General features: G+C 38.4%; 1 protein-coding gene across 3 annotated transcripts; it reads right to left on the reverse strand.

The window, feature by feature from the left end:
* Window positions 1-8,213: 8,213 nt before the first annotated feature.
* LOC108812721 (transportin-1) lies at window positions 8,214-14,621 on the reverse strand. Of its 3 annotated transcripts, none has more exons than XM_018585057.2 (29): window positions 14,305-14,621; window positions 13,605-13,892; window positions 13,439-13,528; window positions 13,242-13,319; window positions 13,078-13,158; window positions 12,920-12,970; window positions 12,744-12,829; window positions 12,561-12,627; window positions 12,394-12,450; window positions 12,272-12,301; window positions 12,133-12,192; window positions 11,923-12,036; window positions 11,740-11,853; window positions 11,547-11,645; window positions 11,354-11,479; window positions 11,202-11,276; window positions 11,029-11,100; window positions 10,795-10,932; window positions 10,404-10,487; window positions 10,118-10,225; window positions 9,913-10,014; window positions 9,740-9,802; window positions 9,590-9,664; window positions 9,425-9,496; window positions 9,213-9,319; window positions 9,052-9,103; window positions 8,902-8,970; window positions 8,752-8,811; window positions 8,214-8,657 (listed from the first exon to the last, which is right to left on the reverse strand). In XM_018585057.2, exons 1-29 carry the CDS (start codon window positions 14,485-14,487, stop codon window positions 8,580-8,582), a joined length of 2,679 nt encoding a protein of 892 aa, XP_018440559.1. In that variant the 5' UTR covers window positions 14,488-14,621; the 3' UTR covers window positions 8,214-8,579. The 3 variants fall into 3 exon arrangements, with proteins under 3 accessions (XP_018440559.1, XP_018440560.1, XP_018440557.1); XM_018585058.2 differs by having other exon boundaries at window positions 9,195-9,319; window positions 10,795-10,905; window positions 14,305-14,620; XM_018585055.2 differs by having other exon boundaries at window positions 9,195-9,319; window positions 14,305-14,620.

Genomic DNA, 14,621 nt, shown 5'->3' on the forward strand with positions numbered 1-14,621 from the left:
TTTATAAAAAGGGTGGAAACCTTCGGATTTAATACGTTGGCCAGAATTACAAGAATAGAAAAGATAAGCTTTAGTCCAAACTAATTAAAAAAAATCTATACCGGCGCAAACCGGGATGTTACGAAATCAGTATGTGTCACTCGGATAGCATGCACAGTAATATGCCCAAATTTAAAATACTTTGTAATATGTCCAAATTTTAGCTATAATATCCTACTAAAATTATTATAATTTTTTCCTCCAAAGTTTATGTTGCATCCGCCACTGCATACGGTAACAAAACTTGTCACCTCCGAAAATAAAAATTATTTGGAATTGACAATAAAGATGAGAAAATGTAACTGAATATAATATGAGACTATAATATACATATTATAATACTATACTAGATCTTGATCCGCGCTTTAGAAGCGCGGACTATTTTACGATGAAAAATTTTATTAACAACTTAACAAATATTTTGGTAATTTTTAAAGAGTGTATTTAAAATATTTTTGCATTTAAATCAGTGTTTTTAAGTCCAACCCGATTGTGATTATACCGGTTAGTCCGAAGATTTGACAATTCAATTTAGATTTTAAAAATATTCATATTAAAAAAGTCACAAAAATCTGAGACTAATCGATTGAACTGATGGATGACCGATATGTAATCTGATTTGATTTAAATTGTAATAGTTTCATAATTTGTAATCTTATAATCCAAAAATTAAAGTTCATTACTTTGCAATTTATGAATTATGACGTTTCTACAAAATTTTAAAGAGAAAATGATAGATATAAAATAACAAAGATTAATAACTAAGATTAATTACTAAAAATATTAGTTATTTTATAAAAATTTATTGTTTGGAAATATTGATAGTAGTATAAAAATATATTGTTTGGAAACATTGATAGTAGTATAAAGAAATAAATATATTGTTTGGAAACCTAGATAGTAGTATAAAGAAAGGAATATTAGTGATTTAATGTAGGTTTAACTATAAAGTATAAAAGTGCATTTAATTTAAAAACTTACAAAATAAATGTTAGATCCAACAGAATGTTTCTGTTTTAAAAAGATAGATCATAATTTTTGGTCAGGATCTGTCTCAAGAAAATAACGGAGAGCTAGCAGCTTACTAAAATCATCTCCGACCCACTTTTTCTTTATAGATCTCTGTTATTGATGAAAAATACAGATATAGTTTTTGTTCCAATGTCTTCCTTTATAGTAAAGAAATGTTATATTTGCATCTAGAAATATTGGAATACTAGTTTTTATTTTCCCTCTATATTTATAAAAAAGTAATCATCTATTTATAAAAGCAAATATAATATTATTTTATTATATAGGAACACACTAAAATAAAGGGAAAATTTGCGAGATATACATAAAGGACACTAAAATAAAGAATATGTCCATTATACTTGTAAAAGTCCATCGATATGACAAGTTCAGCAAAAAATACCTTTCATATCTCCGGAACGCATGGACGTGTGAAAAGCAACAATGGTGGATAATGGTATAACTTGGAAACTGTAATATACTATATTAATTATAGTATGAACACAGTTGCAACCAAACAAAGAATTATCTACAAGAAAAAATAGTTCTACTTCCATGTGTTGGTGAACACATTCCAATTGATGAAGGTATATGTTGTTCGCAATTGAACCTAAGCCACAATGATGGTACTGGTATAACATGGAAATGAATATACTATATGCACTATAGTATGGACAAAGTTGCAACAAAAAAGTAGATATCCACTAGCAGAAAATTTCTACTTGCATATGTGTTGGTGACTATGTTTCACTGATGAAGTGTATGCGTTGTGCAAAATTAAACTGGATCAGCAATGGAACCTGCTGAAGTAATCTTATTTAGAAGAATAATAAACTGCCAAGTATGGTATTTCAAAACTATACTATATTAGCAACGTATAATAGTATGGGTTTTAACGTGCAGAAGTTGTTCCATATACTAAACTCCAACATTTTTATATATATGATGTCAATATTACAAATACAATGTAGATAGAACAAGTGGTACACGTAACACAACCCAATAAATAAGTCAATAGTGTTAACCTGAAAAACCATAACTTTCCAACTATTACAACAGATGAGAAGATCAACATAAATTCAAAGTGAGAAGTAATAAGTTGCGACAGAGTAACGAAAAAACATATAACCCCAGAGAAAGCAGATTATTAGAGGACTTAGTCGAGGTGGAATGTCGAAGACACTTCAACTGCATATGTCTTAGCGGCAGTTCCCAGAGCATCTTCCAGCAAGCTCGAACACTGAAGCATGCACCATAATTCATATAGCTTACGGGTAACCAACTGTTGTAGCACCAATTGGAGGCAAACATGACTGAAAACGTATCTGCCCCATTAGCATAATTTGTATAGATTGAGCTTCTGCCAACAGCTCATGCTGTTGTTGAGTAACTGAAAAGCTGGTTGTATAACCTCTATCCACTGCAAGTGCGCCCAGCTGGTTCATGCACCCTATGAAACAAGTGCGCCGACAAACCTCTCTTCCATCCTATCAATGGAAAGAAAACATGTGAGGACTACCGTGTAACCGTGTAACTCTTCCATCCTATCAATGGAAAGAAGGCATCAGACAGACACTGACATGGACTCCAAAATAGGAGAAGTACTACAAGTTTAACCGGGTAACTATACAATTTTTTGGTCATATAGTTTAGTAATAGCTAATGCAAGTACAATCGGGTTACTATACTATTTACCTTTCCATATAGTACAGTCATATATTCTATATCATTTTTCAGTTGCTACCGACGACCAAACCCATGAAAATGTGTGGGACAAGAGACGAAATAACACACATAAACAGTCATGGGAAGTTCTCATTTTGAGGATGAAACTATAAAACTAAGGTCTGAGTCCTGTTGGATAAGCTTCAAAGATAGCTTAGGAAACAAGTTATTCATAAAAGGAAGTTTGAATAACTAAAAAGGAAAAACTTGATTTAGATTTATGTTAAGTTTCTAGATCACATTGTAATAGGTTAAGCTAAGACCCTATATATAGAGATCTATATTGTAAGATGATCTCAAGAAGTTAAGAGTTTAATAAAACGAAGAAACTGTTTTATTAACAAGCTTTCATATTCACACATTCGATCCTTAGGCGACTTTATTTGGTATCAGAGCTTAGGTTTTTGTGTGATTGTGAAATCGAGAAGCTGTATCCATGGCTGATACAAAAGCTCTAACAGAGATGAAGCCACTAGGAAGAAGAGAAGACTTTCCGAGTGCTGTAATCTGTCCGATGCTCAATACGACGAACTACACTGTTTGGGCAAAGAGGATGAAGATTCTGTTAAAGGTTCACAAAGTTTGGGGTGCAGTAGATCCAGGCACTGACGACGAAGAAAGAAACGATCTCGCAACGGGACTTCTGTTCGGTTCAATACCTGAAGTGATGGTTTTACAAGCCGGAGAAGATGACTCCCCTAAAGTTATATGGGAAGCCATTAAAACCAGAAACCTTGGTGTTGAACGCGTTAAAGAAGCTCGTCTACTAACGCTGATGAATGAATTCGATCGATTAAGTATGGAAGACTCGGACAGTATAGATAACTTCACGAGCAAGTTAACAGAGCTTGCATCAAAAGCGTCCTCGTTGGGACAGAGTATTGATCAACCAAAGCTCGTGAAGAAACTTCTCAACAGTCTACCAATGAAATTCATTCACATGACGGCATCAATAGAGCAGATGCTTGATCTAAACAAAACCTCCTTTGAAGATATTATTGGAAGACTCAAAGCATATGAAGAACGAGTCAAAGGCAAAACTGCATATGATCAACAAAACAATCTGTTGTTCTCAAGCACTGAAACATCAAGCGATCAGAACTCGAGAGGCAGAGGAAGAGGATCATATCGTGGTCGTGGTCAAGGAAGCAGAGGTAGAGGACGAGGAAGAAGCAACACTGGCGAGGGGAACAAAGAGAAGAAAGACTACTCCCAGATCACATGCTTCAATTGTAAGAAGAAGGGACACTTCAAATCCGTGTGTCCTGAGAAGAAAGAAGAGAAACAAGAGCTCAACAAGACAGAGACGGAGGTAGCAGAAGCTGCGTTATACATGCATCAAGTTGTGTATCTCAACGAAGAGAAAGTCTTACCGAATTCACTAGAGCCAAGCAAGAAAGAAGATGGTATATGGTATCTAGACAACGGTGCGAGCAATCACATGACTGGTGAAAAATCTTACTTCTCAGAGCTCAACGAGAACATCACAGGAAAAGTCAAGTTCGGAGATGGCTCGTATGTAGATATAAACGGCAAAGGATCTATTCTCTTTGAAGCCAAGACAGGGGAACAGAAGCTCCTAACCGACATATATTACATACCGAACTTAAAGAGTAACATACTAAGTCTGGGTCAAGCAACTGAACAAGGGTGTGACATAAGGATGAAAGAGAATTACCTCACTTTGAGAGATCCAAGCGGTAGACTTTTGGTGAAAGTTCAGAGAGCTTCTAATCGCCTATATAAGATATCACTCAAAGTCGGTAAACCTACTTGTCTACTCGCAAAGATCAAGGAGGAACCATGGAGATGGCACGCACGCCTTGGTCATATAAGCTTCAAGACAATAAGGGCCATGGCAACACATGATATGGTTCGTGGCTTACCTGATATACATGAAGAGAAGCAGCTGTGTGACTCATGTTTGGTCGGGAAGCAGACGCGTCACAGCTTTCCTGCAGCAACTGCATACAGAGCTTCGGTTGCTCTCGAGCTGTTACACGCGGATCTGTGCGGTCCCATATCACCGGCAACACAAGGTCACAACAACTATATCTTTGTCATAGTTGATGATTGTACGAGATATATGTGGTCTATTTTGTTGAGAGAAAAGAGTGAAGCCTTTGATAGATTCAAGAGTTTTAAAGCCCTTGTTGAGAGGGAAGAAAACAAGACAATCGGAACACTCCGTACGGACAGAGGAGGAGAGTTCACGTCAAAGGATTTCCAAGACTTCTGCAACAAACATGGCATCAAACGCCATTTAACAGCACCATATACTCCACAACAGAATGGAGTTGTGGAGAGAAGGAATTGTACTTTAATGGAGATGACTCGAAGCATGATGAAAGCTATGAAGGTACCGAACTACATGTGGGGAGAAGCCGTGCGACACGCAACATATGTGATCAATCGTGTTCCTACTAAAGCATTGAAGAATAAAACTCCATACGAAAGCTTGAAGGGAGGAAAGCCTAACGTAGGTCACATAAGAGTTTTTGGATGTGTTGCTCACGCGAAAGTAGATTCAGTTCATCTAAGGAAACTTGATGATCGTTCTCAAGCTCTTGTTCATCTCGGAATCGAACCAGGCACGAAAGCTTATCGACTTTATAATCCTACCTTCAAAAGGATAGTCGTAAGTCGGGACGTAATTTTTGACGAGAAGACTTGTTGGAATTGGAAGGGAGCTACTAAGGAAGGACAAGACGACTCTGGTATGTTCCGTATGACGTGGGGATTGACTGTAAACGAAGGGAATGGTCCGTTTATAGCCAGCACACAACAAGAAGAAACCGCGAATGCAGAAACAGAGCAGCAAGAAGACGAAACAGGTGTTACACACGCAGAATCAGATGTAACACACAACGAAGAAGAAGAAGTTGATCAAAGCTCGACACAGGAAGTAAGGCGCTCAACTCGTCAAACAAGTAAACCTAGTTACTTAGATGACTACATTTTACTTGCTGAGATAGAATGTGAGCTGCTGCTTCATGTTATCAATGATGAGCCAAAGAATTTCCAAGAAGCAAAGGGAGATAAAAGATGGACGAAGGCATGTGAAGACGAGATCCATTCTATCAACATAAACAAGACATGGACACTAACAGACAAGCCAGCTGGAGCAAAGATCATCGGTCTCAAGTGGATCTTCAAGATCAAAAGAAACGCTGATGGATCTATCAACAAGTTCAAAGCGAGACTCGTAGCTAAAGGTTACGTACAAGAACATGGTATCGACTTTGATGAAGTGTTTGCACCAGTGGCTCGATTAGAGACCATAAGACTCCTGATTGGGTTAGCTGCTGCGAACAAGTGGGAGATTCACCATCTAGACGTCAAGACAGCATTCTTACATGGTGAGTTACACGAACAAGTTTATGTGTCACAGCCTGAAGGGTTTGAAAAGAAGGGAGAAGAGCATAAGGTTTTCAAACTCTCCAAGGCCTTGTATGGATTGAAACAAGCTCCACGAGCTTGGAACATAAAGCTTGATCGAACTTTGAAGCAACTCGGCTTCAAGAGGTGTTCTAAAGAAAATTATGTCTATCGAAAGGATGATAAAGGAAAGCTTCTTATCGTGGCTATCTACGTTGACGACTTGTTCATTACCGGAGACTCTGCAAAGGAAATCTCAGAGTTTAAGAAGAACATGTCAAAGAACTTTGAGATGTCTGATTTAGGTCTTCTAACCTACTACCTCGGATTGGAAGTAAGACAAAGCTCAAAGTCCATCATGATCAATCAAGAAGCGTATGCGAGGAGAGTATTGGAGGAAGCTGCAATGGACGACTGCAACTCGACATGTATACCCATGGAGTTCGGTCTGCAACTCTCAAAAGGCCTCGACGAACCTGAGATAGATGCTACACTTTATCGAAGAATAATTGGCTGTCTCAGATATCTTATGCACTCAAGACCAGATATGTGTTACGCAGTGGGCATCTTGAGTAGATATATGCACTCACCAAGAACGTCTCACGGCAACGCACTGAAGCAAGTGCTAAGGTACTTAAAGGGAACAGTCGGGTACGGATTATATTACGAGCAAGGTGGATCAATGAATCTCGTGGGATATAGTGACAGTAGTCACAACACGGATCCGGACGATGGAAGAAGTACGACAGGTCACTTGTTTTGTCTAGGAGAAACGCCAATCACTTGGTGCTCGCAGAAGCAAGACACTGTGTCTTTAAGCTCGTGTGAAGCAGAGTATATGGCGGCAACGGAAGCAGCAAAGCAGGCAGTCTGGATACAAGATTTGATAAGTGAGATTACAGGAAAAGAGATGAAGAAGACGATGATACGAGTGGACAACAAGTCAGCTATATCATTAGCCAAGAATCCCGTGTTTCACCGTAGGAGCAAACACATTCACAAGAGGTTTCATTTCATTCGTGAACGAGTGGAGCAAGACGAGATTGATGTGGAACATGTTCCTGGAGAAAAGCAGAAAGCGGACATTCTAACTAAAGCTTTAGCAAGAATCAAGTTCAAAGAGATGAGGGAGCTGATTCAAGTTCAAGACTTAAGCAAAGATGGCTTGAAGCTTAGAAGGGAGAATGTTGGATAAGCTTCAAAGATAGCTTAGGAAACAAGTTATTCATAAAAGGAAGTTTGAATAACTAAAAAGGAAAAACTTGATTTAGATTTATGTTAAGTTTCTAGATCACATTGTAATAGGTTAAGCTAAGACCCTATATATAGAGATCTATATTGTAAGATGATCTCAAGAAGTTAAGAGTTTAATAAAACGAAGAAACTGTTTTATTAACAAGCTTTCATATTCACACATTCGATCCTTAGGCGACTTTAAGTGCCACACTTTAAGTTCATGTAAACAGTCGACAGAAATTACATAGCATATTGTTATAACATTACTCAGTTTCTGACCACATCCATACCCATAAACATTTGTTGGACAACATACAAAGAAGAGAGACAAAACCATAAAACGTTTAAAAGCAGAAATACTAGTATCGGCGGGGAAACGCTTGGCGGCCTCTGTTCGAAACTACGCTAGGCGTTAGTCGGGCGGCTGGTCTACGCCTAGCGAGTTAACAAAAAATTGGAGAGTATTCAGGATTTACGCGGGGCCTAGTTTTTAAGCTTTATTCCTTATATAATATATAAATAATATATTTGCAAAGACAGAACAATGATTTTCACTTGCTGAGTTGGTAAAGGAGTTGTTGCTAGTCCGTAGCTACCCGGGTTCGAATAGCAAAATGGTGTTTTCGTGCCTTTTATTATTTTCCCTTTTAATGAAGGCTAAAACCGTAATTTTGTAATCTTCTCCTTCCTTTAGACCTACTATTTTTCTGAACGTAATATTGACGACAGTCATTTTTGATCACTAACTTAACTCTTTTTCTTCATTTTCTTCTTCTTTTATCTTTATCTATTAGTTTGTAACAAATAATGATAAACCCATCAAATAACACTGAAATTTACATTAAAATGAAAGAACTAATAATTTTTCTTATAGATCCGAGTTTTGTCCCGCACAGACCAAAATCGGGACGGTAAGAGGCCGCCAAGCGTTTCCCCGCCGCGGAATCGGCCGCCTTGAGCGCGTTTTCGAAGAGGGTAAATAAAAAGAAAAGAAAAAAGACAGACGTAGAAATTATCTGAAGAGCCCCCACACATACACAGACTGTACTGTTTTTCTCTTTTTCTTGGGACTCTTTTTCCCTTCATTAAATCTTGTAAAAAAAATGGTGTCTCAAGCTCTGTGAAATCTTTTTGTTTGCAACGAACAAGATAGATCACATCTCTCTGATTTGAGACAAACCGGTGTATAATCAAACGTATCTCGCAAGCCTTTCTTTAACAGGAGGTTCCAAAGCAGACAAACATTCCGCCCATGAGTTTCCCAGCAACTGAACCAAAAAAAAAAGAAGAATTAAAAAGACATTAAACATGAGCAAGTGCTTGGGATGATTACAAGATGAACTTAAATTCAGCACAGATTACCTGTTTATAGCCGTTCAGCACTTGGGAGACTTCGTTTTTGACGTCCTCGCTTCTTATTTCCTGTGATAAAAAGATCGCATTTCGTTTTTCTTTTGTAACAAGATTGGATTTAACTACGCGAGAATTGCATTTGATTTTCTTCTCACTTACATGCCAGCTTGCAATGGCTATGCATATGAAAACAAGTGAGCTGACACCTCCTGATGGATTCACTTTAACCTGAATTTACGGAGAAAAACTCAGTAAATATCAACTTGACTTGCATGTTTCAAACACAAACCAAAGAGTAGAGAGCAATACCACTGCACATAACCCTCTAAATGCATCTTCTTTCTCAATGTCATCACGTACCCTGCAAAAAAAAGTATGGTAAGAAATTGTTTAATGGAGCAGAGAGGTTGAGAGTGCAAAGACTCTAAATCCAACATAAAAGGTTCACAAACGTTGACAATGCCAAGCACCATGGCTTCATGAAGTGCTCCATGTGAGGTGCGACGAGGTCTGGACGAATCCATGCTAGTCTCCCGAGGGTAATTGCACTGTTTTCGACTAGTGACTTATTGACAGCCTGTTTCACAAGTAAGAGAAAAAATACGCATCGTCGTCAATTACAACAGTTGATAGACTCAGAAATGGCCAAGAGGCTCTTGAAGTTGTAGGCTGCTGGAGTCACCTCTCCATGCTGAAGAATTAGGCCTAGGGAAGAGACAACGTTGGTCACAATCGGTGAGACTTCTTGACGAACCTGAAACATTGAGTTTGAGTCCATATCATTCACAGGTGTGCCTTTAACCAAAAGCTTCAAGATTCGGTAGGAAAAATAGTATTTTGGTATTACCTTGACCGCTAATTCTCCAATGGCCCAACAAGCATTATTGGCGACAGAAAGGTTTTCTCTAATGAGGTTTGCGCTCTGTACAAACCATAGATATGATCATACAAAAGAATAAGAGAATTTGTGTAACCGGAGTGAAACTTGGATACAAACCAGTTGCTGACTTGCAATTTCAAGGAACTCAACCATGCGGGGTTGTAGGTAAGCTGGGAATACCTGTCAGTGGCATCCAAACGGTATTACAACTATATACCAGAAAGGATTTGAAATTATGTTTAATATTGTTATTGGGCACTACTTAAAGTAGAAAAGAATATGCAGCTTACTCTTGCAAGATCACCCATAAGAGCAAAAGCACTTTGTCTGACATCAGAAGCCTCATCCATGCAACATTTGAGAAGCAGATCCCTGAGATTACTTGGTGAAACCTGCAAAAGAGCGATGGATTAAGAATATATCCAGTTGAGAATCATACCAACAACGTAGAGAGGCAGCTAAAAGAGCTGTTCAGTGCGTGAGAAAAGGCAGTACCAGAGACTCTATCCCACTACCAAGCCCTTCAGTAAGCCCAGAAAGCAAATCAAGAGAACAAACAATGAATTCTCTGTCGTACTGGGCCCCAGCAGAAGCAGGATCAACCTACAAACACCACAACCAAGATTTAGTCAAACAAAAACACAGGCTTGTAATAGTTATGTGCATGCCCCTATGACGCTTATCCAGCTGAGGTAATAAAATAGGCAAGGAAAATTTGAAAAGGTGTTGATACAGTTCTAAATTCTCCAATGAAATGACATTTCAAAATTATGAATGAAACCTTAGCGAGGTGTTGTAGTTGGATGATATCCATGCATCTCTGGAAAATAGGCTGAGCAAATGGAGCGAATCCCACACCTAAAGCCTGAAAGATGGAAGCACAATTTGTTACACATACAGTCTACCATTCTTATCAAGATGAACTTCTCTGACGTTCACAATCGTTATGTCCTACTAATTGTAGCAGATTCAAGCTTAACTAATAATCTAATCGAATGCAAGAAGCTTTGGCCTTTTAGCTAACCAACAACCCCCACGTTACTTTTTCAGTGTTCTTAAGACTACCAAGACCTGGGTACCTTCACTGACTAGGACTACTGAACTTAGTTTCACTGGTGCAACAGATTCAGTACATTACAGATATTCCGAAGGCCTTGACAAATAGCCCATACCTGAGAAATAGATGTGAAGCATTCCAGCAATGGAAATAGATCTTTGTCTGAGTTTGAAAGTTGTTGCCACTTTGCGACCAGTGGAGGCATCAGGATCTCAAGATAAGCCGGCTGCATAAGGAAGAATATAGAGTAGGCCTGAAAATTTATACTAGCACCAATATATATGTCATAAAATAATAATAATAGTCAAGGAGCTAACAGCTTAACCTTGGACAAACCCACTTGTTATACCTTGTTCAAATCTTCTCTAACCGAATCTGCCAGTGTTCCAATAGCATCATAGACAATTCTTAAGTTCCTCCTCTGGGATAAGAAAACTGTATGTTAGGTAGACGTATAGAAACAGTTGTTTGAAGTTGCTAATAGCCAGCAAAGATTTTTATTATGGCAATGGATTTAATGACCTGATACTTTCCAAAGGCGCACATTAGATGCTGCAGTATTACTTGCATGTGTGGGACTAACTCTTCAGCAGCATCCTACATGGTCATAGAAAATAATTCACATGGTAAGCCAACATCCACATATAATATCAAAAACCAAGGCCAATAGGTACCTCTTCAACAGTTGCAAAAGCTGAACATGCAGCCTCCTGGACCCGCTTGTTCGAATCCAAGAGTCTGCGGAGAAGACCCATAAGAACTTTCTCAAACTGCTCGTAACCCTTTGGATTGCCAATTTCCTAGAACGAAAAGCAGTGAGTCATCTTAGGACCGTTTGAAGCACCAAATCTCATGTTCAAATTATACCTGGATGAGATACTTTCCAAATCGAGAAAGCGTCCAGCAAGATATGCTTCTTATGAGAGGGAATTTATCATCTAAAAGCGGAAGAAGAAAAGCTACGATCTGCAGAAATAAGGCAGTAGCATATTTGATGTACTTGAACTGGGGGGAGAAGTATCAAATATATGAGATGATCTAAAATTAAAAACGAACTTGCCTCGGACAAGAGAGGGTAAAGACCATTAAAGCAGCCTTCAGCAATAGCCCCGAGGGTCAAAACAGCAGCCTCTCTTTCTTTCCAGGCCTCATCACCAGAAGCTGATAATTTTGCCTGCAGTTTGGAAGAACAGGGTTTAGTTTATTGTATCTACTTCGAAAGACCGAGATGAATGACATTTACCTGAATAAGGGGCATGAGTGCTGGAAGGATTTCATCTCCAAATACATTAGAGAGAACGTCAATAGCTGCTGCACTGCACTTTCTTAAATTCCACACGTTGAACGAGTCATCATCCTGTACCAAGAGATAAGTCATTAAAGAGGGATCCGTGCACACATACGCAACATCTATTAACATATTAAATCGAACTAAAAGGAGTAGATCACGTACATCGTCATCAAAATCCTCTGATCCATGAAGTCTTGATGTATGGAAACGAGGTTTCAAATCCTGTCCGAGAAGCAAAAATGAATGAAAATTGAAACTATTTTTTTAAGAATAAATAAGTCATGAGTACAAACAACTGCACCTGATCTCTGTCTGGTTGAGACTCATCTTCCTGCAAAAGTGAACAGTTTTCATATGAAATGTGATGGACAATTATATACTGAGAAAGGTGAAGAAACATATAATATCAACAGAAAAAAAAACCTCAGCCTCCAAAAGCGACTCGTCGTTATCGGCATAAGCCATGTTTGAGAGCAACACCTAAAACAGATATATTTTACAAAAATTTCAAACTACACCCACTGAGTAAATGATTAACTGCCAAAAAATATACTAACTATATGGAAGAAAAGGAGAAAGAGTCACTATACTGGAATAAGGCGTGGCAGAAACTCTTTTAAGTTCTCTGTCGGTAGCTGCGCATCACAGTATGCAGACCTGCCAAACAACAAATAAAAACAGGCCAGGAAGGAATGAAACTGCAGAACATACGTCAAAAACAGGTGTAAAACCATCATCTATAGAGCAAGCAAACACATAGAACATCATTTTACCAGAATTCACATGCTTCAAGAGCAACTTCTTCATCAGGGTCTTTGTTGACTTGTAGCATGTATTCCATTACATTCCTGAGATGTGGCTGAAATAGACAATGAGTGAAGATGCGAAATATAAGATGCAGAGTAGAAGAATAGCTTGCACTAAACATAACAAGTACAAAGAGAAATACCTCTATTGACGAGGGGAGGACTTCCGTCAGATGCACAAATGCTGCGCAGACCTTTCAAACCAAAGAAGAAGAGAAATTATACATAAGCAAAAGAACTTTAAAATGAGATAAGAACTTTAAAAAGAAACAATCAACATAAGCTTAGATAAGTAACGTACTAATTTTCTGACTTCTGCTACAGGATCATTGGCAAGGACAAACAACCCCTGAAGGTACTTATCCATAGAATTATACAAAGCCTGCAAAACATAGATTATTACAATTCACAATTCTTTAATAACAATAATAGAAAAGGATTACAAATAGTCTTCTCAGTACTTACAGCAGGCATTATGATGACATATTGGTTCACACAACCCAAGGCAAGCTTCCTCAGTGAAGCATGGGGAGACTGGAAAAACTGCTCAAACAAAAGAATGGTAAAAAATCAAAATCTTACAGCAACCAATCCAACAGTAAAAAAAAGAAACCAAACTAAAACCAAGCAAGCAAATGCTACAATCAATATGAGATGTTCACCTGATATAGCCTAGGCAAGAAAATGTTGATAGGGCGTTGTGCTAAACCAGGCACTTCTGAATCCAATACTTGAGGGATATCCTCACAAATCTGATCAATAAGACATATAAATATTACAAATGTAAGTTGAACCAAAAAGAAACAGAAATTGGAAGCTGCGACATACCTTTGACAATGCATCCATTGCACCATCCATGTGATTCAGATCATTACTGTCTAAACAACTGACAAGAGCTGGCAAAAGCTCGAGCCATCCAGCAACCCCCTCTACATTAACAATTTCACTGATGATGGTTCCAACAGTTGTCCTAATATGTCTGTCCACAGCTCCTAGACAAGGCAGCAGCTCCGATTTGATGTATTTTTGGTTTTCTTGAACCATAGATATCCATACACGCTTCAAATTGTTTTTCAGCAGCAATCCAGCAGCTTGACGAAGCCCTATGGACTTACCCTGATGCATCATACAAATATACATCAGTTCGCAAAACATATGTTCAGAATTAAAATGCAAAACAAATTAGTTCTCAAGATAAGACACAACTCACTACTCTCTACAAGTAAACCTCAAGTCAATTATGAAACAGAGAATAAATAAAGATCATACTGATAAACAGAACACCGATACTAAAAGTTCTGTCTGAAGAAACTAAAGCAATCCACTAGGGCACAGACAGCACACAGAATCTAAAGTTCTGGTCTTGGACAAAACTAAAGACACAGGATCTCAAGTAAGATGAATAAATAGGGTCTGATAAGTGAATGAGATTTTCAACGATCCGAACTTTAAAGACCAGTCGTCTCTCCTGACAAGTAGATTGAGTCAATACGGTAAGAAAAGAGTAGAGAAATCTGGGAGAGAAAACCTCAGCGCGGACGAGGATGAAGACGAGATAGTTATTGAAATCAGGGAACTGAGAGAAGTGCTCGAGCTGCTTCCAAATCTGAGACTTGTCAGCAACGGAGGAAGGAGAAATCTGTTGTTCGAGGAGAGTGAAGATCTCAGCGAGGCCATCTTCTCGGGGCTGCCACACAGTCGTCGCCGCCATGATTGGGGCTGTGGCAAAAAGAAAAAAAAAGAAAAAGAAGGGGCAGGCAAGGAATATGATTCGTTTGGACAGAAAAGCACAGCAAAGCTTTGAAAAGGCAGGAGGGAGACTCCAGCGCAAAAGACCCCTCCCTC

Source organism: Raphanus sativus, chromosome 6, assembly GCF_000801105.2.
Source record: "Raphanus sativus cultivar WK10039 chromosome 6, ASM80110v3, whole genome shotgun sequence".
Lineage (NCBI taxonomy): Eukaryota > Viridiplantae > Streptophyta > Magnoliopsida > Brassicales > Brassicaceae > Raphanus > Raphanus sativus.

What these genes read in the sequence shown, in the direction of transcription:
- LOC108812721 (XM_018585055.2), bottom strand. Translation starts at nt 14,487, where the DNA reads ATGGCGGCGACGACTGTGTGGCAGCCCCGAGAAGATGGCCTCGCTGAG. An exon ending in ATGTCATCATAATGCCTGCT is followed by an intron (nt 13,159 to 13,241) that starts GTAAGTACTGAG and finishes TATGTTTTGCAG; the next exon opens with GCTTTGTATAATTCTATGGA. An exon ending in AAATTGCAAGTCAGCAACTG is followed by an intron (nt 9,665 to 9,739) that starts GTTTGTATCCAA and finishes TGGTTTGTACAG; the next exon opens with AGCGCAAACCTCATTAGAGA.